The 25,399-nt window shown below is 38.7% G+C and overlaps 1 protein-coding gene across 11 annotated transcripts in view; it reads right to left on the reverse strand.

Moving 5' to 3' along the window:
- The window catches only part of DTNB (dystrobrevin beta), a 350,467-nt gene that overhangs the window by 270,262 nt on the left and 54,806 nt on the right, over positions 1-25,399 (reverse strand). For all 11 annotated transcript variants that reach the window (XM_058287728.2, XM_058287727.2, XM_004452521.5 and 8 more), the window contains exon 2: positions 24,504-24,571. In XM_058287728.2, coding sequence (XP_058143711.1) covers positions 24,504-24,570 — 67 coding nt within the window. In that variant the 5' untranslated portion in view covers position 24,571. The remainder of the gene's footprint in view (positions 1-24,503; positions 24,572-25,399) is intronic.

The following is a 25,399-nucleotide window of genomic DNA, read 5'->3' on the forward strand; positions in this document are numbered from 1 at the left end:
GAATACTCTATCCAGCTAAACTAGCATTCAAAAATGATGGAGAGTTCAAAATATTCACAGATAAACAGAAATTGAAAGAGTATGCCAACAAGAAACCTCCCCTTCAAGAAATTCTAAAGGGAGTTCTGCAGGAAGAAAGGAAAAAAACAGGACAGGCAGAGTTGGAGGACAGTGTAAGAGCAACAAAAAAGACAAAGAGAGAAAGAAAAAAAACACAAACAAAATATGACAAACACAAGTCCAATCAAAATATGGCTAACATAAATAATTCCTTGAAAGTAATAACACTGAATGTCAATGGATTAAACTCACCTATCAAAAGATTCAGACTGGGACACTGGATAAGGAAATATGACCCATCCATATGCTATCTACAAGAGACACTTCTTAGACCCAGAGACTCATGGAGGCTGAAAGTGAATGGTTGGAAAACAATCTTACAAGCAAACAATAACCAAAAAAAGGCAGGAGTAGCTATATTAATATCAGACAAAATAGACTTTAAATGTGAAACAACTGTGAGAGACAAAGAAGGATACCACATATTAGTGAAAGGGACAATCTCTCAAGAAGAACGAACAATCATAAATATTTATGCTCCTAACAAGGGCGCCTCTAAATACGTGAGGCAAACGCTGGAAAAACTAAGTGAAAGAATAGATGCATCTACAATTATAGTGGGGGATTTTAATACACCACTATCAACTCTGGACTGAACATCTCAAAAGAGAATCACTAAAGAAACGAAATATTTGAACAGTATATTAGAAGAGCTGGATCTAATAGACATAGACAGATCATTACACCCAAACACAGCAGGATATACATTTTTCTCAAGTGCATATGGATCATTCTCCAAGATAGACCATATGCTAGGCCACAAAGAAAGGCTTAATGAATTCAGAAAGATTGAAATCATACAAAATAATATCTCTGACCACAGTTAAGTGAAGCTGGAAATCTGCAAGGGCCAGAGGCCCAGATTTCACACAAAGATATGGAAATTAAACAGCATGCTCTTAGAAAAACAGTGGGTCAAAGAGGAAATCTCAAAAGAAATCAATAACTACCTTGAAACTAAAGACAATGATAACACAACTTATGGGATGCAGCAAAAGCAGTACTGACAGGGAAATTTATAGCCATAAATTCATACATCAAAAAAGAAGAAAGAGCAAAAATTGAAGAACTAACTGCACATTTGGAGGAATTAGTAAAAAAAACAACAAAGTAACCCCACAGGAAGAAGAAAGAAAGAAAGAACAAAGATAAGAGCAGAACTAAATGAAACAGAAAATAAGAAAGCACTTGAAAAGATAAACAAGACCAAGAGCTGGTTCTTTGAGATCAATAAAATTAACAAACCCTTAGCGAGACTAACAAAGAAAAAAAGAGAGAAGATACACAAAATAAGAAATAAGAAAGGAGATATCACCACTGACCCCACAGAAATAAAGACTATCATAAGAGGATACTTTGAAAAACTATATTCCAACAAAAATGACAATTCAGAGGAAATGGACAAATTCCTAGAAACACATAAGCAGCCTATATTGACGAAAGAAGAAATTGATGATCTCAACAAAACAATCACAAGTAAAGAGATAGAATCAGTCATTAAAAACCTCCCAACTAAGAAGAGCCCAGGGCCAGACGGCTTCACAGGTGAATTCTACAAAACATTCCGGAAAGAACTAACACCAATCCTGCTGAAACTCTTCCAAAAAATCGAAACAGAAGGAACATTACCAAACTCATTCTATGATGCCAACATTACCCTAGTACCAAAGCCAAATAAAGGCACCACAAGAAAGGAAAATTACAGACCAATTACTCTAATGAACCTAGACGCAAAAATCCTCAACAAAATACTTGCTAACCGTATTCAACAACACATTAAACAAATTATACACCACGACCAAGTGCGATTCATTCCAGGTATGCAAGGATGATTCAACATAAGAAAATCAATCAATGTAATACACCATATAAACAGATTGAGAGAAAAAAACCACATGATTATATCTAAAAATGCAGAAAAAGCATTTGACAAAATACAGCACCCTTTCTTGATAAAAACACTCCAAAAGATCGGAATACAAGGAAATTTTTAGAACATGATAAAGATTATATATGGAATACCCGCAACCAACATCGTTTACAATGGTGAAATCCTAAAATCCTTCCCTCTAAGATCAGGAACAAGATAAGGATGCCCACTCTCTCCCCTTCTATTTAACAGTGTCTTAGAAGTACTTGTTTGAGCACTGAGGCAAGAACCAGATATAAAAGGCATTCAAATTGGAAAGGAAGAAGTCAAAATTTCATTATTTGCAGATGACATGATCCTATACAGAGAAAACCCTGAGAGGTCTACAACAAAGCTTCTAGAACTCATAAATGAGTTTAGTAAAGTCACAGGTCATAAGATCAATGTGCACAAATCAGTAGCATTTCTGTACACCAATGATGAGCAAGCTCAGGAGGAAATCAAGAAATAAATACCATTTACGATAGTAAATTAAAAAATCAAATACCAAGGAATAAATTTAAATAAAGATGTAAAAAACTTATACACAGAGAACTGAACAAGATTGTTCAAGGAAATCAAAGAAGACATAAATAAATGGAAGAATATTCCCTGTTGATGGATAGGAAGACTAAATATTATTAAGATGTCTATCCTACCAAAACTGATCTACACATTAAATGCAATCCCAATAAAACTCAACACAGCATTCTTTAAGGAACTAGAAAAACTAACTATGAAATTTATTTGGAAAGGAAAGAGGCCCCGAATAGCCAAAGACATATTGAGAAAGAAAAACGAAATTGGAGGAATCACACTACCTGATTTCAAAACATACTACAAAGCTACAGTAGTGAAAACAGCATGGTATTGGCATAAGGAGAGACACACAGACCAATGGAGCTGAATTGAGAGTTCTGACAGAGATCCTCATATATACAGCCATATAATATTCAATAAAGCCATCAAACCTTCTCAACTGGGAGAGAATGGCCTATTCAACAAATGGTGCCTGGAGAACTGGATATTCATATGTAAAAGAATGAAAGAGGATTACCATCTCACACCTTATACAAAAATCAACTCAAGATGGATCAAAGATCTAAATGTAAGAGCCAAGACCATAAAGACTTTGGAAAGCAGTGTAGGGAAGCAGATACAAGACCTTGTAATAGGAAATTGCTTCATGAAATTCACACCAAAAGCACAAGCAGCAAAAGAACAAATAGATAAATGGGACCTCCTCAAAATTAAAGTCTTCTGCACCTCAAAGGAGTCTGTCAAGAAAGTGAAAAAGGAGCCTACACAATGGGAGAAAATATTTGGTAACCATATATCAGATAGGAGACTTATAACTTGCATATATAAAAACTCCTATATCTTGAAAATAAAAAGATAAACAACCCATTTAAAAAATGGGGAAAAGATTGAAACAGACACTTCTCCAAAGAAGAAATACAACAGCTAAAAAGCACATGAAAAAATGCTCCAAATCTCTAGCTGTCAGGGAAATGCAAATCGAAACTACAATGAGATACTATCTTACTCCCATAGGATTGGCAGCTATAAAAAAACAGAAGACTACAAATGCTGGAGAGGATGTGGAGGAATGGGAACACTCATCCACTGCTGGTGGGAATGCAGAAGGAACCAACCATTCTGGAGGACAGTTTGGCAGTTTCTCAAAAAACTAACCATAGATTTGCAATATGACCTAGCAATTCCACTGCTGGGTATATACCCAGCAGAACTGAAAACAAGGACACAAACCGATATATGCACACCAATGTTCATAGCACCATTGTTCACTATCGCCAAAAGCTGGAATCAACCCAAATGCCCATCAACAGATGAATGAATAAATAAAATGTGGTATATACATACAATGGAATACTACTCGGTTTTAATAACAAATACACTACAAACACACGTGATAACATGGATGAATCTTGAGAACTTTATGTTGAGTGAAGCAACCTAGGCATTGAAGGACAAATACTACATGACCTCAATGATATGAAATAAGTAAACCAAGCTGCCTCAGAGAGCCAGAGACTGGATGATAGGTTTACAGGAAATCGGGGGGTAGAGGAAGGACGTAAGCTGACATCTACATGGGTGAAATCTATGATAAGCTGGAGGTAAGTATGTGTACAAGGAAGGGATAAAATGGGGGCATAGGGTTACCTTTGGGTGGGATTTTGCAGGCTTGAGGGGGGCTAGGGATGGGAGGATGGGTAATACTGCCCAAGAAATTGGGGGGAGGGTGGGGCAACATACAAACATAGGAAATTGTCAAGTGTTCATTGAGAGTATAATGCTGAGAAAACCTTTTCAAAAACGTACTAAGGAAAGTTACCTGTTTAAGATACTTAAAGGGGATAATCTGACGCAAGACAGACTTGTAGGGAATATGTGAATGCTCATTTTGCCAGAGTGGGTTATATCATTGGGTAGATGCCCATATAATTAGAGTGAAGGTATACCCACATCCTGGGTAGGACTGATGCCATCAAATAGAGGGAACTGTATCTCTCAAGAGAAATGGTGGCTCCCAGGGCATTAGGGCAGTTGAGCATGTCAAGCCCTCAACAATGTTGCAAGTATCTCTGAACATGACTCTTTAAGAAATGAAGATTGACTGTCACTGTGGGCCCTAAGGGGAGGGGGAAATAGGTATTGAATAGATGGAACCAATGTAACTGTGTGGGCAATAGAAGTGTTTCACAAGAGTACGCAAGGATGGATATAAGACATGTAAAATTACACCGAAAATACATAGGGGCTGATAGGCTAAAATGTAAATCATCATAATGTAAAACATACGATGACTAAAAATTTAGAAAACTGTATAGTCTAAAATATAAACCACAATATAAACACAAATGTTACCTTGTTTGAAAGCTATTGTCTCAATATCTGTACATCAGTTTCAGTAAATATGGTATGAATATGTTAAAAGATTATTGCTGTGGAAGGGAAAAGGTTTTATGTTGGATATGTGGGAGTACTGTATATTGTATATATGAATTACTGTGATCTAAAACTCTTGTGAAGATAAGTTTAATAATTAGAAAAAAGAAAAGGATAGGATGTAGAATTTTTCCAAATTAATAGGTATTCTATATCTAACCTTTAAACTCATTGCTATATTCCATTTTACTATTAAGGGAACCTGGCAATACATTGGGCTTCACTTTTCAGGAAGTTTTGGATCACAGAAAGGTTCAACAATGGCAGTGGAGGAATACTGGTGTGGGATGTTATTGACAGGGGACACACGGTTGGCAGGGAGTTCTTCAGGGCATATATCCAGGGTACATAAAAATGTTTTGATATTTTCATAGTGGAAACAATTAATAACAACAACTGAGGGAGTGCTGAGTTCCTAGCCAGGGGAGCTCTATCACAGTCCCTAAAGGAACAGCAACAATCTCCCAAGTGCAATGGCAAAGACCAAAAAAGAATGAAGGTCGAACAATGAGCCCTTGATACTAATGACTATGCTTGTGAGCCTGTGCACCTGAAATAAGAACAAGGCCTAGAGCAGCAGTGTACCTAAGAGTTACCTCCTGAGAGCCTCCGTGTTGCTCAAATGTGGCCAGTCTCAAAGCCAAACTCAGCATGTAAATGCACTGCCTTCCCCCTAGTGTGGGACATGACTCCCGGGGATGAGCCTCCCTGGCGCCGAGGGATTACTACCAAGTACCAGCTGATGATGTAACTAGAAAATGACCTTGAATAAAAGTTTCAACTCGGACCAGCAGAATATCTCTGTCTACATATAATAACAGGAATTAAAAATGCTTTTTGACCTAAATCAAGGGGGAAATGGAAAGGACAAATGAGTTTATATGGCTATGAGTCTCAAAAAAAGAGCCGGGAGGTTATCAGAGGGGTTGCACTTATGCACACCTGGGCAGAGTCCCAGAGACAGATAAAGTAGATACAACCCCAGGTGTTGGTTCTTCTGAGGGCTACAGAGACCCACAGGTTCTATGGTTATGGCAGATGGAGTTCTGTGCCTTGTCAGTTGGCCCTTCTTTGGAGCTGGTGTTTCTGTGTGATGGTACTGAGATCAGATGTGATCAGATGTGATCTCTTTTCACAAGCCTTTCCTGTTACTTTACCAGAATTGTAGTTGGTGCTGGGGTTTAATATATACCCAGGGGATCTGAATCTCTGGACTGACCATATGATAGCCAGGCCCTGAGCCTCAAAAGACTTCAGCTCCTACACTCTGGTTTATTGGACTTACCCCACTCCGCTAACATGGAGGTGAAGGTCAACCACCACACCATGGATCCAAGAGTGCCTACAACTGAAAGCAGGAGGATTGCATCCAGCATCCATGTGGAATCTAAGCCCCTCTTGACATAGATGTGGAATGGACACAACCAATCCAAGGTCCACAGGACAGAGAAATAGAATATGGATTAGAGTGGACTTACTGATATTCTATTCATGAACTATTGTGATTAGTAATAGAAGAAAATGTGGCATTGGTGTGGAGAAAGTGGCCATGGTGGCTGCTGGGTGTGGGGAATGGGAGGAAGAGATGAGATGTGGAGGCGTTTTCGGGACTTGGAGTTGTCCTGGGTGGTGCTGTAGGGACAATTACCGGACATTGTAGGTCCTCCCATGGCCCACTGGATGGAGTGTGGGAGAGTGTGGGCTATGATGTGGACCACTGACCATGGGGTGCAGCGTTGCTCAGGGATGTATTCACCAAATGCAATGAATGTCTCATGATGATGGAGGAGAATGTTGCTATGGGGGGAGTAGTGGGGTGAGGGGGGTGGGGGGTATATGGGGACCTCATTTGAATGTAGTATTAAAAAAATGAATAAAGAAATAAAATAAATTGGTTTGTGTAAAAAAAAAAAAAAAAGAACAGAAAAAAAATTGAACAAGTTCTCAGTGAATAAGTAACAGCAAAAGATGTGCAAACATACATGTCATGGGTGTCCCAGAAGGAGAAGAGAAGAGAAAAGGGGCAGAAGGAATATTTGAAAAGATAATGGTGGAAAATTTCCCAACCCTATTGAAGAACATAGATGTCCATATCCAAGAAGCACAACATACTTCCATCCAGAAAAATTCGAATAGACCAACTCCAAGACACATACTAATCAGAATGTCAAATACCAAAGACAAAGAGAAAATTCTGAGAACACCAAGAGAAAAGCAAAGCATAACATATAAGGGATAGCCAATAAGATTAAGTGCCAATTTCTCACCAGAAAACATGAATGCATGAAGACAGTGATATATTTGATACTTAAGATATTTAAGACACTACAAGAGAAAAACTTCCAGCCAAGAATCTTATATCCGGCAAGATTGTCTTTCAAAAATGAGGGCGAGATTAGAATATTCAAGACAAACAGAAATTGAGAGCATTTCTAACCAAGAGATCAGAATTTCAGGAAATTATAAAGAAAAGACAGGAGAGAGAGGCCCAGAATAAAATCTAGAAATGAAGATTTTATCAATAAAATTAACTGAAAGTATCAAAAGAGTGGTGAAAATAAAATATGACAGATAAAACTCAAATAATCAGGAATCAACCTAACTAATGATGTATAAAGCACTTGTACTCAGAAAACCGCAACTCAATGTTAAAAAATCAAAATAACTGGAAGAACTTTGCATGCTTATAGTTTGGAAGACTGAATATCATTAAGATGTCAATTCTATTCAAATTGATATATAATTTCAATGCAATATCAATAAAAATTCCACCAGCATTTTTTTTAATTGAAAACACGATTATCAAATTTATTTGGAAGGGTAAGGGGTCCTCAATAGCCAGAAACATCTTAAAAAAGGAAAAGCGAACTCTCATCTCTAGATTTTAAATTATATTACCTATCTATAGTGGTAAAAACAGCATAAAGTACGGGCATAAAGACAGGCACATAGACCAATGGAACCAAATTGATGGTTTAGAAACAGACCCTCACATATATGGACAAGTGATTTTTGACTAGCTGTCAAACCCACACAGCTCAGGTAGAACAGTCCATTCAGCAACTGGTGCTGAAAGAACTGGATATCCATAGTCAAAAGAAGGAAAGAGGACCCCTGTCGCACACCTTATCCAAAAATTAACTCAAAATGGATCAAAAAACTAAAATAAAAGAACCATAAAGGTTCTAGAAGAAATTACAGGAAAATAGCTTCAAGACCTGGTGGTATGAGGTGGATTCTTAAAGGGGATAAGAGGAGGACTGAGATGGACAACTGATGTTTAATGTACGTAGAAGTTTTAATCAGCTTTAGTGTAAAAATGTGGAAATGTATAGAGTGGATGGTAACACATAGTGACAGCTAGTTTATAAACAGTGATGGGCTGAAAATGATAATCTAGGTATGGGAATGCCAATTGACAGAATGCTAGAGAATAATCTAGGAACTGAAGAGCACAGTAAACCCAGAGGTGGATGAGAATTGTGGTTGACGGTACAGATGCAAGAGTGTCTTTTGTTAGGAAGAGCAAAGTTACATGACTATTGCAGAGTGTTGGGAATGTGGAGAAGCATGGGAAAGATACAACTGGAGTGACCTATGGACTGTGGTTAGCAGTAATAATACAATATTCTTGCATCTATGCCAAAGATGTACTGTGTTGATAATGGGGCAGTGTGTAAAATGTGTACCCAATGTACACTATGTATGTGGTAACAATCAGATGGTATTATTTGTAACAAATGTTCCACCACAATGTGGTGTGTCAATGGAGAGGTGGTGTTTGGGAATTCTGTATATGTGCATGATTGTATTTTAGGTTTACAACTTCTGTAATAAAGAATATATTTTAAAAATAATAATAGGGTGGGTTGGGGGGAAAATACACCAAATATGAGATAAAGACTATAATTAGCAGTAAGATTTCAATAGTATTGTTTCATAATTTGTAACAACGTCTCATGACAATGTATGGTGCTGGTGATAGGGTGAAGCATGAGTCTTGTATGATGTTATATATGTATTGTTTTATAAGTTCACAACTAGTACTATACACGTATTGTTTATGTGTGTTTATGTATGAACTCAAAATTAAAAAAAAAAAAAACCTCCCTGCAAAGAAAAGTCCAGGACCAGATGACTTCACAGGTGAATTCTACCAAGCATTTTGAAAGAATTAAAACCAATCCTGGGGAAACAGACTTGGCCCAATGGATAGGGCATCTGCCTACCACATGGGAGGTCTGCGGTTCAAACCCTGGGCCTCCTTGACCTGTGTAGAGCTGGCCCATTGGCAGTGCTGATGCATGCAAGGAGTGCCCTGCCACACAGGGGTGCCCCCCACATAGGGGAGCCCCAAACGCAAGGAGTGCACCCTGTAAGGAAAGCCGCCCAGCACGAAAGAAAGTGCAGCCTGCCCAGGAATTCCGCCACACACACAGAGAGCTGACAGAACATGACGCACCAAAAAGAAACACAGATTCCCAGTGCTGCTGCTAAGGATAGACATGGTCACAGAAGAACACACAGCAAATGGACACAGAGAGCAGACAACAGGGGACTTGGGTAGGGGAGAAGGGAGAGAAATAAATAAAAAATTTAAAAATCTAAAAAAATAAAAATAAAAATAATAAAACCAAACCTGTTTAAACTCTTCCAAAAAACTGGAGAAGGGAAAACTACCCAACACATTTTATGAAGGCAACATCACCCTAATACCAAAGTCAGATAAAGATACTACAAGAAAAGAAAATTACAGATCAATCTGTCTAATGAACATAGATGCAAAAATTCTAAACAAAATACTTGCAGATTGATTCCAACAGCATATCAAAAGACTTACACACCATGAGCAAGTGGGATTTACTCCTGGTATGCAAGGCTGGTTCAACGTAAGAAAATCAATCAATGTAATACATCACATTAACAAATTGAAGGGAAAAAAATCACAATAGACAAAGAAAAGGCATTCAACAAAATCCAGTATCCTTTTTTGATAAAAACACTTCAAAAGATAGAAATAGGAAGAAAATCCCTCAATATGATAAAAGCCATATATGAAAAACCCACAGCCAACATCATACTCAACAGGGAAATGTTGTAAGCTTTCCCTCTAAGATTGGGAACAAGACAAGGATGCCCACTGTCACCACTGATATTCAGTATTGTACTGTAAGTTTTAGCTAGGCCAGTTAGATCAGAAAAAAAAATTAAAGGCATCCAAATAGGAAAGGAGGAAGTAAAATTCTCACTGTTTATGGATGACATGATCCTGTACTTAGAAAATACTGACGTATCCACAACAAAGCTACCTGAGCTATTAAATGAGTTCAGGCAAAGAGGCAGGATACAAGATCAACAAGCAAAAATCAGTCATGTTTTTCTTTACTAGTACTGAGCAAGCTGAGGAAGAAATCAGGTCAGGAAAAAATTTCATTTTCAATAGCAACAAAAAGACTCAAATACCTAGGAATTAATTTAACCAAAGATGTATAAGACCTATATGCTGAAAACTACAAAACAAAGCTAAAAGAAATTTTTAAAGACCTAAACAAATGGAAAAACATTACATGTTCATGGAGTGGAAGAATAAATACTGTGAAGATGTCAGTCTTACCCAAACTGATTTATAGATTCAATGCAATACCAATCAAAATCTCAACAGCTCACTTAACAGAATTAAAAAGACAATTAACACATTCATTTGGAAAGGATAAAGTACACCTGAATAGCCAAAAGCATTCTAAAAAAGAAGAGCAATGTGGAAGGAATTTCACTGCCTGACCTTGAAACATATTACAATGCTACAGTGGTCAAAACAGCATTGTTGGAGTGGACTTAACTGATATTCTACTATAAAACTATTGTGAATAGTAATAGAAGAAATTGTAGCATTGAGGTGGTGAAAATGGCCACAGTAGTTGCTGAGGGCAGGGAGAGGGAAGAAGAGATGTGATGTGGGGGTTTATTTGGGACTTTGAGTTGTCCTAAATGATATTGCAGGGTCAGAAGCTCGACTTTATATATCCTGCGATAACCTACTGAATGTACTGGGGGAGAGTGTGAACTACAGGGTAAACTATTATCTATGTCGTGCAGCAGTGCTCCAGAATGTGTTCACCGAGTGCAATGAGTATGCCACAATGATGGAGAAGGTTGTTGGTGTGGGAGGAGTGGGGGGGGGGCGGTATACTAGAAACACATTTTTTTTTTTAAAGATTTATTTAATTTTTATTTAATCCCCCCCTCCCAGTTGTCTTTTCTCTGTGTCTATTTGCTGCGTCTTGTTTCTTTGTCCGCTTCTGTTGTCGTCAGCAGCACGGGAAGTGTGTGCGGCACCACTCCTGAGCAGGCTGCGCTTTCTTTCACGCTGGGCGGCTCTCCTTACGGGGTGCACTCCTTGCGCGAGGAGCTCCCCTATGCGGGGGACACCCCTGCATGGCAGGGCACTCCTTGCACGCATCAGCACTGCGCATGGGCCAGCTCCACACGGGTCAAGGAGGCCCGGGGTTTGAACCGCGGACCTCCCATGTGGTAGACGGAAGCCCTAACCACTGGGCCAAGTCCGTTTCCCCCCATATTTTTTAATGTAACTTTTTTTGTGTGATGTATGTATCTTCAAAAAAATACAATTTATAAAAATGATGGGGTGGGGGGTGGGGAATGGGGTATATGGGAATCTCTTATGTTTTTTTTTGTTTATGTTTCTTAATGTAATGTTCTTTGCGATCTATTAACTTTAATTTTTAAAAAGTGTAAAAAACAAACAATAAATCTGTGAAGTTTTAACACCATAAAAAAAAAACAACAGCAGCAGGAGCATTATGCTGGCATAAAGGCAGACACATCAACCAGTGGGATAAAATTGAGAACCCAAAAATAAACCCTCATCTATACAGTCAACTGGTTTTTGACAAACCTACCAAGTTAATGTTAATGGAACAAAAGTCTCTTCAACAAATGTTACTGGGACAACTGGACATATATAACCAAAAGAATGAAAGAAGACCCTTATGTCTCTCCCTATACAAGAATCAACTCAAAATGGACCAAAGACCTAAATACAAAAGCCAGGATCCTAAAACGACTAGAAGAAAATGTAGGGAAACATTTTCCAGACTTTGTAGTAGGTAGTGGTCTCTTGGACCTTACACCCAAAGCACATGCAACAAAACAAAATATAGATAAATAGGACCTCCTCAAAGATAATTTTCAATATGGTGTAAGACAAGGTTCCAACCTCATTCTCTTTTCATGTGGATATACAGCTGTCCCAGCACCATCTATGAAGAGACTATTCCTTCCCTAGCAAACTGTCCAGGCACCCTTGTCAAAAATCAATTGACCATAAATGAACGTGTTTATCTTTGGACTTTCAATTCTACTCCAGTATGTCTATGCTTATGCCAGCACCATAGTCTTTTTTTGTTTAAATTTTTTTTTTTTTCCCTCTCCCCTTCCCCGGCCACGGTTGTCTGTTCTCTGTGTCTATTTGCTGCATCGTCATCTTTGTTCGCTTCTGTTGTTGTCAGCGGCACGGGAATCTGGGTTTCTTTTTGTTGCATCATCTTGTTGTGTCAGCTCTCTGTGTGTGTGGCGCCATTCTTGGACAGGCTGAACTTTCTTTTGCGCTGGGCGTCTCTCCTTACAGGGTGCACTCCTCACGTGCGAGGCTCCCCTACGCGGGGGACACCCCTGCGTGGCACGGCACTCCTTGTGCGCATCAGCACTGCGCATGGGCCAGCTCCACACGGGTCAAGGAGGCCCGGGGTTTGAACCACGGACATCCCATGTGGTAGACGGATGCCCTAACCACTGGGCCAAGTCCGCTTCCCTAATTTTTTTAAAAAGATTTATTTCTTCGCCTGCCCCCCTTGTTGCTTATTTTCACTTTCTGATCTCTGTCTGTTCATTGTGTACTCTCTCTGTCTGCCTGTCTTCTTTTAGGAGGCACAAGGAACTGAACCCAGGACTTCCCATGTGGGAGGGAGGCGCCCAATCACTTAAGTCACACCTGCTCACTGCTTATTGTGTCTCTTGTTGCATCTGCTCATTGTGTCATCTCATCGCATCAGCTCACTAGCTTGCTCGTCTTCTTTAGGAGGCACCAGAAATCGAATGCAGGACCTCCCACATGGAAGGCAGGTGCCCAATTGCTTGAGCTACATCTGCTCCCCATAAAATCTTGATTACTACATTTTTGTGGTAAGTTTTGAGATACAGAAATGTGAGTCCTCCAAATTTGTGCTTCTTTTTCAAGACTGTTTTGGTCTTTCTGGATCCCTTGCAATTCCATATAATTTTAGAATCAACTTATCAACTTCTGCAAAGAAGCTAGCTAGTATTTTAACGGGGACTGCATTAAATTTGTAGATCAATTTAGGGAGTACTGACATCTTAATGATATTAAGTATTCTAATCCATGAACATGGGATGTCTTTCCCCTTATTTCCATTTATTTAGGTCTTCCTTTATTTCCTTCAACAATCATTTGTGTTTCAGATTATAAATTTTAGACTACTTTAATTAAATTTTTCAATCATATTTTCCTTTACTCATTTAGTTTCTTAAGTTACTTATTCAACCTAATTAAACTGTAACCATGAAATATGACATGTCCAAACACCAAACTGAGGGTTTTAAGAAAGAATACTGACAAATTTCCAAAAGGATTTTTAAAAATAACTTTTTTCCTTCCCCCCTGAGATAGCTTTCTATCTGTCTGCTCATTGTCTACTCTTTGTGTCTGCTCATTGTCTCTGCTCATTGTGTCTGCTTGTCTTCTTTAGGAGGCACGAGGAACCAAATCCGGAACCTCCCATGTGGGAGGTGGGTGCCCAACCACTTAAGCCACATCTGTTCCCTGCTCATTGTGTCTGCTTGTCTGCTTGTTGCATCAGCTTGTCTCCTTTAGGAGGCACCAGGAACTGAACCCAGGACCTCCCATGGTAGCACTCCCTCCAAAAGGATTTTAATACAAAACCAGTCATTAAATCACTGCAGAAAATTTCAATGACTAGACATTTATTTTTATGAAATATTATATGACAAATAAAGAGAAAACTAATTTGGACAGCTAGGAATGGAAAATTCCACCCCAAAATGACCAAATATAAAGATTACTAATCTGATTGATCAAAATTCAGGGCACTTATTAGGCTATGTTTGATAATGGAAAAATAGCTACATGAAAAGATCTGTGTACCTGGTATTAACTCACTCTCTTCAGACTGTATCTCCAGTGCAGTTAGAGTCATATTTGGGTACTACAAAAGATGAAATAGAGAAAATATCACTTATGTCCAAAGCTAACTAATTTAGGAAATGGGAAACTCCGTATGTTCCAGCCAATTTATCAAAGATCTCTACACTAAAGTTTCAAATAGTAGTCAAGAATCTAATGTCACTGTGCTTTCCTCTGCTATTATTATTTTAAAATATATATTCCTCTAAAACCTGCTGGGGAAAGGGTACACATAGAAGCAGGATGGTACAGGATGCAGAAATTCTTGGGAGTCTTGGTCATTGTATCATTTAAAAGTCTAAAATACAACAGGACTCAATTCTGAAATCACTTCTGAAAATTATGATATAAGCAATAACCTCTGGAACTTTATTAAAATCATATTGTGCAAACATGTAACCAATCAAGCTCCCAAACTTTCCATGTGTCTAAGTTTTCCCAGATTAGTCATCTTTCCTGATTTCTGTAAGAAAACTTCTCATACACTAACTCTAAGGATAGCCTTCATTTTATTTAATGTTTTCCCTATGACAGTGTCAAACTGATTACCTGATCAGAAAATATGGTAGAGTGGCATAAAAAAAAATTGGACAACAAAGTACCAATGAAGAAACTGGAAATGATATTGGTGTCCCTTTGGAATTTCTGAAGTAGAAAATATTTACTTCATTTCATAATAAAAAATACAACAAAATGTAATTTCAATGATATAGTAAGACAGTATATAGCAATATTAAGGTGTGACCAAAAAAAAAAAAAAAAAAAGGTATGACAGTTTGAAGCTGGGTGGATCCCAGAAAATCATGTCCATTCATAATCCATTCCTGTGGGTGTAGGATCTTTTTTTTCTTCTCTTTATTTATTTTTTTAATGTTACATTCAAAAAATATGAGGTCCCCATATATCCCCCACCCCCTCACCCCACTCCTCCACCCATAGCAACAATCTCCTCCATCATCATGAGACATTCATTGCATTTGGTGAATACATCTCTGAGCACCGCTGCACCTCATGGTCAATGGCCAACACCATGCCACATTTTTCTCCAATTACTAATCACAATAGTTCATAGATAGAATATCAGTAAGTTGTGGGATCCTTTTGATAGGATCACTTCAGTTGAGGGCCTCTGATTGGATGGCAGGACCCAGGGTGGGTCTTGGTCCTCTTGCTGGAGTCCTTCATAAATGGAGACACACAGGGAAAACCAGCAGATACACAGGTAAAAAGTGGTAGAGATGAAGATAAGGAAACCAGGAGCTTAAGAGAGGAAGCCACAGATGGAGTAAAAGAAATGAAACTAAAGAAATGAAACTCAGAAAAGAAGCAGATGCCTCTATGTGCCTTGCCATTTGGAAGGAGTCTAGGATTGCCAGCAGCCGACCTTCGGTGAGACAGCATCTCTGATGATGCCTTGATTTGGACATTTTCACACCTTCAAAACTGTAAGCTTTTAATCTAATAAATTCCTACTATAAAAGTCAACACATTTCTGGTACATTGCTCCCAGCAGCTTTTAGCAAACTAAAACATAAAGTTTTCAAAAAATGGTGAAAGGAGGGCCTACATGATGGAATAGAGGAGAGTATGGGCCATGATGTGAACCAATGTATATGAGGTGCAGAGGTGCCCAAAGATGTACTTACCAAATCCAATGGATGTGTCATGATGATGGGAACGAGTGTTGTTGGGGGGGGGGGGAGAGGGGGGGTGGGGGGGTGGGGTTGAATGGGACCTCACATATATATTTTTAATGTAATATTATTACAAAGTCAATAAAAAATAAAAAAATTAAAAAATAAAAATAAAAAAAAAAATAAAAAAAATAAAAAAATGGTGAAAGGGTACTAACTATATATATATATAATTATATATATAATTATATATATATATATATATATATAAAATTCTAACCCTTGTCAGAGTGCCCAGTGAAACTCCTGGGCAGATGGGGGCAGTAAGAGGACCCTGGGTATGGAAGAGGTATAAGAAAATGATGGTAAAAGGATGAGAAGGAATTAACCTTTCCTTTTATCTCATGGCTCTGCCATTCAAGAAAATAGAAAAGGTAGTATAACCAAATCCCAAGTAATATCAGAGCCACATGGAAGGGCTTTATTGAGTCTGCTTATATCAAAAACTCACATTTCTGCCATGAGAACTATCACTACAGCAAAAAAAAAAAAAAATCTCTAGAGAACAACAATGACCTATTTTTAAAAATCCACTACTTGCCAGTTGACCACAATAATGGCATAAGACACTCCAGGGTGTTGTTCCCCACAGGGACTATGAACAACTACTAAAAGTTGACAGAGTCATCTTCCTCAAACTCCAGAAAATAGTTAAAGGGTTGCAGTAACTGGGCAAAAAATGAATCAAGAAATCACAGCATAAAAAAGGATCACCCCTATGCTCAGGGCGGGGGGCAGGTAGCATGAACGTCTGTGCTAGTCTATCAGGGGGCAGCATGAAAAACTAAAAAAGGGAAGTTTGTTTCTATCTTGCTCTCCAAAAACTTGCCCCTGCAGGCAGAAGCAGCTTGCTGACACCTATAGCAGCTTAAGTGGAAGCAGCATGGGCCAAAGAATTACTAGCTTTAAGACATACAACACAGCACTCATGAGAGGGGTGGGAGTCTATTTAATAAGAAGGAAAGGGGACATTCAAATCCCCATCAAGGAAATTCCTAAGTCCACAAATGAGCACAAGCCCTGGTGAAGATACAGGCTCAGAAAAGATGGAAAGGACCCTGTACGTCATTTTCATTTCAGGCTCATCTTCACAGCAGGGGTAACTTTTGAAAGAGAGCAAAAGCCGATGAAGACATAATTTGCAAAGACTATGAAAGGTGTTTTTTTGCTTTGATTGGTATGTTTTTGCTAGCTCCTGGCACTCAAGGAAATCTCTGTCATATCACTAACTGGATATGAGCTGGAAAAGAGAGCTCAGAGACTAAATCACAGAATTTATGCATTAAAATATTGAAATGTACAGTGTGCAACAAAGATTACAAGACAATAAAGAAAAAGGAACTGACCACTCATTTAAAAGAGCAAAATAAAAATTCAGGAAACATCAACAAAGAAGAACATTTGGACATATGAAAAAAATGTTTAAATAATCTTTTATGTACTTAGGGAGATAAAGGAAAACATGGAGAAAGCACTGAAAGATAACAGGAAAAGAATGAATAACATGAGAATCTCAATAAAGAGAGAAAAAATTAGAAAGGAATGAAACAAAAATACTAGAGTTGAACACCACAATAACTTAAGTAAAAAATTCCCTAGTGGGGCTCAACAGCAGATTGGAGTAGACAGAAGAAAGAATGAGTAATTTCAAGCACAAAACAATTGAAATGATTCAGGCTGAGTAGAAAGAAAAAAAGAATAAAAAAGAGAATAGAGCCAGTGAGACCTGTAACAGCATCCAGCATATAAATATATGAATTACGGGAGTCTGAGAGAGAACAGAGAGGGGCAGAATGAATTTTCAAAGAAATAATGGCAGAAAACTTCCTAAATTTAATGAAAGGCATGAATATACACACTCAAGAGTCACAAAAAAAACCCAAAGAGTATGAACTCAAAGAAAATCATATCCAGACACATATTAGTCAAACTGTCCAATGCCAAGAAAAGGAGAGACTTCTGAAAGTAGAGAAAAACAATGTGTTAGAAACAAAGGAACCCCAAAGATTTCTCTTCAGAAACTGTGGAGAATCAATGTCTTATCAGAAACCATGGAGGCAAAAAGGCAGTAAGATAAAATATTTAAATTACTTAAAGAAAACTATTACTAGGCAAGAATTTTATCCAATGGGACATTCTTTCAAAAATGAGGGCGCAATTAAGACATTCACAGATAAACAGAAGTCAGGCAAGCTCATCACCACTAGACCCAACAAGCAACGCAAAAAAGAGGCCTTTAGACAAAAAGGAAGTCACTCGACAGTGGATTGAAATGGCATAAGGAAATGAAGACCTCCAGTAAAGTTAACCCATATGGTTAAATATAAATGCCAGTAACAATTGGATTTTTTGTATGTAACTCTACTTTTTACTTCTTACAGGTTCTAAAATGAAAAGGCATAAAAAGTAACAATTGTACCAAATGTTCCATACCAATACAAGGTGTTAATAATAGGGTGATATATGGGAATTCTGCATTTTATGTATGTTTGTTAAACCCACAACTTATATAATAAAGAAAAGAAACAATGTTAAAGCCATGGTTTGGGACACACAACATATAAAGTTGTAACTATAACAAGTACAACAAAAACGTAGGGAGACAGAAGGTATAGGAACAGAAGCTGGCAAAATGGATCAAAAAGTAGACCCCAATTATAATCTGTTAACAGAGATTCTAATGCAAAAACACAAGTAGGGAAGAAGACGTGGCTCAACTGATAGAGTGTCCATCTACTATATGGAGGGTCCAGGGTTCGATCCCCAGGACCTCCTGACCCATGTGGTAAGCTGACCCGTGCGCAAGGAGTGCCGTGCCACGCAGGGGTGCTCCTGCGTAGGGGTGCCTCATGTGCAAGGAGTGCGCCATGCAAGGAGAGGCACTCCGCATGAAAAAAGCGCAACCCGCCCAGGAGTGGCGCCCTACACAAGGAAAGCTGACACAGCAAGATGATGCAACAAGAAAGAGATGCAGTTTCCCAGTGCTGCCGGAAAATGCAAGTGGACGCAGAACACATAGCAAATGGACACAAAGAGCAGACAACAGAGGGGAAGGGAAGAGAAATAAATAAAATAAAATCTTTTTAAAAAGTAGATTGAAAGGGAAAGCATGGGGGAAAAAATAAATACAATGTAAATGCTTACCAAAAGAGACCTGGGGTAGCAATAATAAATCAAATAAAAATAAACTATGAGGGACAAAGAAGGTCACTGATAAAGGAACCAGTTAAATATGAAGACATATAAATGATAAATAAATGCATCTAATGGCAGAGTCCCTAAATATATGAAGTAAATATTGACAGATTTGGAAAAAAATACTTTTATATTAATAGTAGGAGACTTCAATACAACACTTTCAATAATGGATAGTACATCTAGACAGAAGATAAACAAGGAAAGAGAAGGCTTGAACAACACTATAAAGCAACTAGACCTAAGAAACATATACACAGAAGACGTCACATAAGAGTAAGAGAACACACATTCTTGTCTAGCATACCTGTATCGTTCACCAGGTTATACCATTTATTAGGTGACAAAATTTATTTAGTCTTAATAAATTTTAAAATATTGAACTCAAACAATGGGTCTTTTCTGACCATATGGAATAAGGCTACTAATCAATCTTGTGAAAACTGAAAATTCAAAATTCAGGCTTACTTCACAGATATTATGGGTTTAACTCCAGGGTACCGCAATGAGGCAAATATCACAATAAAGGGACTCAAATCAATTTTTTGGTTCCCAGGGCACAATGAAAGTTGTGTTTACACTATATACACACTTTTTGTCTAAAAAAAAAAAAATTAAAAAACACTTTCTTGCCAAAAAGTGCTAACTGTCACCTGAGCCTTCAGTGAGTCATAATCTTTTAGCTGGTAGAAGGTCTTGCCTCAAGGTGTATGGCTGCTGAATGATGAGGGTGGCAGTTGCTGAAGGTTGGGGTGGCTGTGACAATTTCTTAAAATAAGACAAAAACGAAGTTTGCTACAATGATTGACTCTTCCTCTCACAAAAGATTACTCTGTAACTTGCAATGCTTTTGACAGCATTTTATGCACAGTAGAACTTCATGCAAAACTGGAGGCAATCCTCTCAAACCTTGCTGCTGCCTTATCAACTAAATTTATGTAATATCCTAAATCCTTTGTCATCCTTTCAACAATATTCACAGCATCTTCACGAGCAGTGTATTCCATCTCAAGAAACCACTTTATTTCTCATCAATAAGAAGCAACTCCTCATCCCTTCAATTTTATCGTGAGATTCCAGCAACCCAATCACCTCTTCAGGCTCCACTTCCAGTTTTCTTGCTGTTTCTACTACATCTGCAGCTGCTTCCTCCACTGAAGTCTTAATCCCTTGAAGTCATCCATGACAGTTAGAATCAATTTCTTCCAAACTCCTATTAACATTGGTATTTTAACCTCCTCCCATCAATCACAAATGTTCTTAACAGTATCTAGAATGATGAATCCTTTCCAGAAGGTTTTCAATTCACTTTACTCAGACCCAAAAGAGGAGTCACTGTCTATGGAAGCTATAGCAATAAGAAATGTATTTCTTCAAATATAAGTCTTGAAAATAGAAATGACTCCTTGATTCCTGCGTAGACAGCAGAAGGGACATGGTACTCACAGGCATGAAAATAACATTCATCTCGTTGTACATCCCAGTCAGAGCTCTTGGGTGACTAGGGGCATTGTCAATGGGCAGTAATTTTTTTTTTTTAATTTGGGCAGTAATACTTTCCTGAGCAGTAGGTCTCAAGAATGAGCTTAAAATTTTCAGTAAACCATACTGTAAACAGATGCATTGTCATCCAGGCTTTGTTGTTCCATCTATAAAGCACAGGCAGAATAGATTTAGCATCATATTTAAGGCTCCTAGGATTTTCAGAAAGGTAAACAAGCACTGGCTTCAACTTAAAGTCACCAGCTGCATTAACCCCTAACAAGACAGCTAACTCATTTGAAGCTCTGAAACCAGGCATTGACTTTTCTCTAGCTAGGAAATCCTAGATGGCATCTTTTTCCAGCAGAAAGCTGTTTCATCTACATTGAAAATCTATTATTTAGTGTAGGCACCTTCATCAATTATCTTAGCTAAATCGTCTGGATAACTTGCTGCAATTTCTGTATCACAACTTGCTGCTTTATCTTGTACTCTGATGTTTCAGAGATGGCTGCTTAACTTAAACCTCATGAACCATTCTCTGCTAGTTTCAAACTTTTCTTCAGCAGCTTCCTCACCTTCTAAGCCTTTAAAGAACTGAAGAGAGTTAGGGGCTTGCTCTGCATTAGATTTGGCTTAATGTTGTGCCTGGTTTGATCCTTTATCCAGACCACTAAATGCTGTTTTCCTTTATCATTCATGCGTTCATTGGAGTAGCACTTTTCATTTCCTTCAAGAACTTTACCTTTGCATTCACAACTTGGCTAACTGTTTGGTGCAAGAGGCCTAGTTTTTGGCCCATCTCAGCTTTTGACATGCCTTCCTCATTAAGCTTAATCATTTTAGCTTTTGACTTAAAGTGAGAGACAGGTAATTCTTCCTTACACTTAACACTTAAAGAGGCCATTGTAGGGTTATTAATTGGCCTAATTTCAATAGTGTTTTCTCAGGGAATAGGGAGGTCTGAGGAGAGGAAGAAAGATGGGAAATGGCCGGTCGATGGAGCAGTCAGAACGCACACAACATGTACCAATTAAGTTTGCATCCTATATGGGCACAGTTTGTGGTACCCCAAAACAATTACAACAATAAAAATAACATCAAAGATCACTGATCACAAATTACCATAACATATAATAATAATGAAAAAGGGAAGTGGATGTGACTCAACTGATAGAGCATCCGTCTACCATATGGAGGGTCCAGGGTTCGATCCCCAGGGCCTCCTAACCCATGTGATAAGCTGGCCCATGCACAGTGGTGCTGTGCACAAGGAGTGCCGTGCCACGCAGGGGCACGCCCGCGTAGGGGTGTCCCACATGAAAGGAGTACGCCCTGCAAGGAGAGCTACCCTGCATGAAAAATGCGCAGCCTGCCCAGGAGTGGCACTGCACACACAGAGAGCTGATGCAGCAAGATGATGCAACAAAAGAGAGACACAGTTTCCCAGTGCCACCAGATAATGCAAGCAGACACAGAAGAACACACAGAGAGCAGACAACTGGGGGGGGGGGGGCGGGGGAATAAATAAAATAAATCTTTAAAAAAATAATAATGAAAACATTTGAAATACTTTGAGAATTACTAAACTGTGACAGAGATACAAAGTGAGCACAAGCTACTGGAAAAATGGCACCGTAGACTTATTCGACACAAGGTTGCCACAAACCTTTAATTTATAAATAAATGCAGTATCTGTGAAATGCAATGTAGCGAAGCAAAGCTACAGTAATCATAACAACATGGTACTGCCAGGAGGACAGGCATATAGACAAATGGAATCAAACTGAGAGTTTAGAAACAGACCCTCACATCTATGGCCAATCGATATTTAATATTTTAATGTATTATTTTTGGAATTTATGGACTCTGAAGTGTCCATTACTTAAATCTGTATTTACCTAGTATCTGGCAGAGCTTTCCTTGAATGCCATAAGCTAATTTAAAAAAAGAAGGCAAAAAACTTTTTTTTCGTCAAAACAACTTTCCCATTCTTTGCATATTGACCTATGAATGTTCTTCTTCAGAGTTTATCCATACAAAGAGTTTAGAGAACAGCTCAAGGCCAAAGCATAGGGGCCTCTCTCATCCTTTCTACACATACATCTTATCTTGGGCATGCATGTGTGACCCTAGGAATTTCAATTTACAAAAATATAACTGTCCCCTCTTCCTAGGAAACAGTTTCCTCACAGTCTTGGGCACTGCACTATATGACGTACAACCAGTAGTTCCTTGCCCCAGAGAGCAACACTTGACCACTCTCCAACAATGTTAGGTAGTAGAGCTCTATGAGCTCCCTTCTACATGCAGGGCAACTTCTGGGATGACAATCCTGATAACAAATGTCCTGGTTCAGTCCCTCAGGGCACCACCAGAGAAATTGGACTACACATACATGTTCCTAGCATATACATAAGGGTTACTCTACTCCCTCCAGAACCAGGACCATGTTGCCACATAGGAACATGGGCTGGTTCTATACTGAACAAGTAAAGGTTACAGGAGAAGCCAGCCAGGGCTCCACAAGATCCTACCACTTTTAAGTAATCTCTTTCTTGATTTGTTGCTCATCCTATTACTGAACTCCTGTCACTTTTTTTCTGGAGCTCTGAGAAAGATGTTTCTGCCAGTTCTTTCTAACTATTCAAAGCTTCTCACTCTACCAACCTGATTGGGACGGGGCCAAGTTATACACCCCACTTCTCTTGGCTATCTTCTCTCTTTTTTCAAGTTTGATAGAAGAATATAATTTTTAACAGAAGATTTAAAATTATATAGTAGATTAATATACCAAAGTATACATTCATTCTTTTTAGTTTCTCCTACAGTTCTAAATGTTGTCCTAACACTTAGTTCTCTCTACTTTAGATTCTGTACCAAGCGTACGGTAATTTATATAATGTATTAATTATTTATTACTACCTGCAAGCACATAGTAACAATGGAGTTACAGAGAGAGCTTTAACTTGCCTGGCATGCCTTAAAGTCAGAAACATTGATTGGTAACTATATTAGTTTGCCAGAGGGCTACTGATGCAGAGTACTAGAAATGGATTGGCTTTTATAATGAGGATTTAATTTAGGGTAAAAGCTTAACAGTTCCAAGGCTGTGAAATGTTCAAACCAAAGCACCACCAAAGTCAGCTACTAGTGATCCTGGGGTCCTTGCCACAAGGTGAAGAGGCCACTGATCTCTGCCAAGGTCCCTGCTTTCCCCTCCAGAATCTTCCATCTCAGCTGTGGGCAACCAGGAATAGGGCTTGTCTCTTTCTAAGCCTCCTCTCCCAGTCTCGGCTGCTCTGCTTTCTTCCCAAGTTCAGCTGTGGGTTATCAGCCATATGGCTCATCTCTTCAGCCTTCAGTTGATCTGTGGGCCCAGCCTCTTGGGCGCTTCATGCTTAAGCTTTGGCTGCAAGCCATCCTTGAGTCCTCTCTCACAGAGACCCTCACAGGGTCAAAAATGATGGCTTCCCTTTCTCTGTCTCTCCCTGTCTCAGTTTATGTAAAGCTCCAGTAAGAGGGTGGAGACTCAACCTGAGTCACACCTCACTGATGTAGTCCAATCAAAAGGGCCCCACACCCACAAGAACGGATTAGTTCAAGAATATAAAGAACATACTCTCTTTCTTTTTGGGATTCATAAAAGAACTCCAAACTGTCACAGTAATATTCTTGCCTTACTATTGATAACCTTGCACAGGAAAGCAATTCAAGGCAATTCAATTAAAATATATGCTCTGGCTTGGGTTTCTCCAACTCCATGATTCTTTACTCTCATTCCTCCCTTTAAAACTTAATGCCTAAAGTTTCTAACTGATAAAAGGTATAACTTAATCAGAAAGGAAAAATCATTCCACCAAAGAATCCAGAAGCACTCAAGACTCACGCATTTCTATGAACAGCTGCCTCTTCTCAGCCATGGTCTTCCGCTTGTTCCCACTTTCCTCAATCATCCTAGAGACAAAAAAAGATACAATAAATTGTGTAAGTTGACAATTCAACCAAGTGCTTTCCATTCTCTTGTGAAAAGGCATAGGGAACCAAATTGTACATATACAAAGTAAGAGAGTATCAATAAAAATAAAGTGGAGGAAGTGCCCATGGCTCAGTTAGGCTCCCATCTACCACATGGGAGGCCCTGGGTTCATGTCCTGGGGCCCCCTTGTGAAGGCAGGCTTGACCACACACTGTGAAGAAGCCACCAGCCCGGGCACCACGGAGTGCCACAGCCCACAAGCACTATGGAGAGTCGACTAGCAAGGTGACACACACACAAAAAAAGGAAGACAAGTAAAAACCACAGAATAGCACACAGCAAATGGAAACAGAGAGCAGACAGCAAGCAAGCCACAAGGGGAGGAGAAATAAATAAAAATAAATACAGACACAGAAGAATGCACAGCAAATGGACACAGAGAGCAGACAGCAAGCAAGCCATGGCGGGAGGGGGTGGGGGATAAAAAATAAATAAATAAATAAAGTGGAAGGCTGATACAGAAATAGACAAACCACCACTGTCCCTTTGTCTGATAGCTTCTGAAATGTTAAAACATCAATTCTTAAATGAGCTCGTACATTTGCTTTCTGTGCTGAAAATATGGGGCTTTGTCTTATTTCTAGCTTTGGTTACTTTTTCTTCATAGTCCATGATTAGTTTAGACACTGTTTCCCATATCACTACTCTTTTACACACTACTAATTTAGAAAATACATATAATGAAAGGCTACAATACAGAAAATAAGAATAGTTAGCTTATACGTGAACTATGTAAATAAAATATT

The sequence above is a fragment of the Dasypus novemcinctus genome, chromosome 25 (genome assembly GCF_030445035.2).
Source record: "Dasypus novemcinctus isolate mDasNov1 chromosome 25, mDasNov1.1.hap2, whole genome shotgun sequence".
Lineage (NCBI taxonomy): Eukaryota > Metazoa > Chordata > Mammalia > Cingulata > Dasypodidae > Dasypus > Dasypus novemcinctus.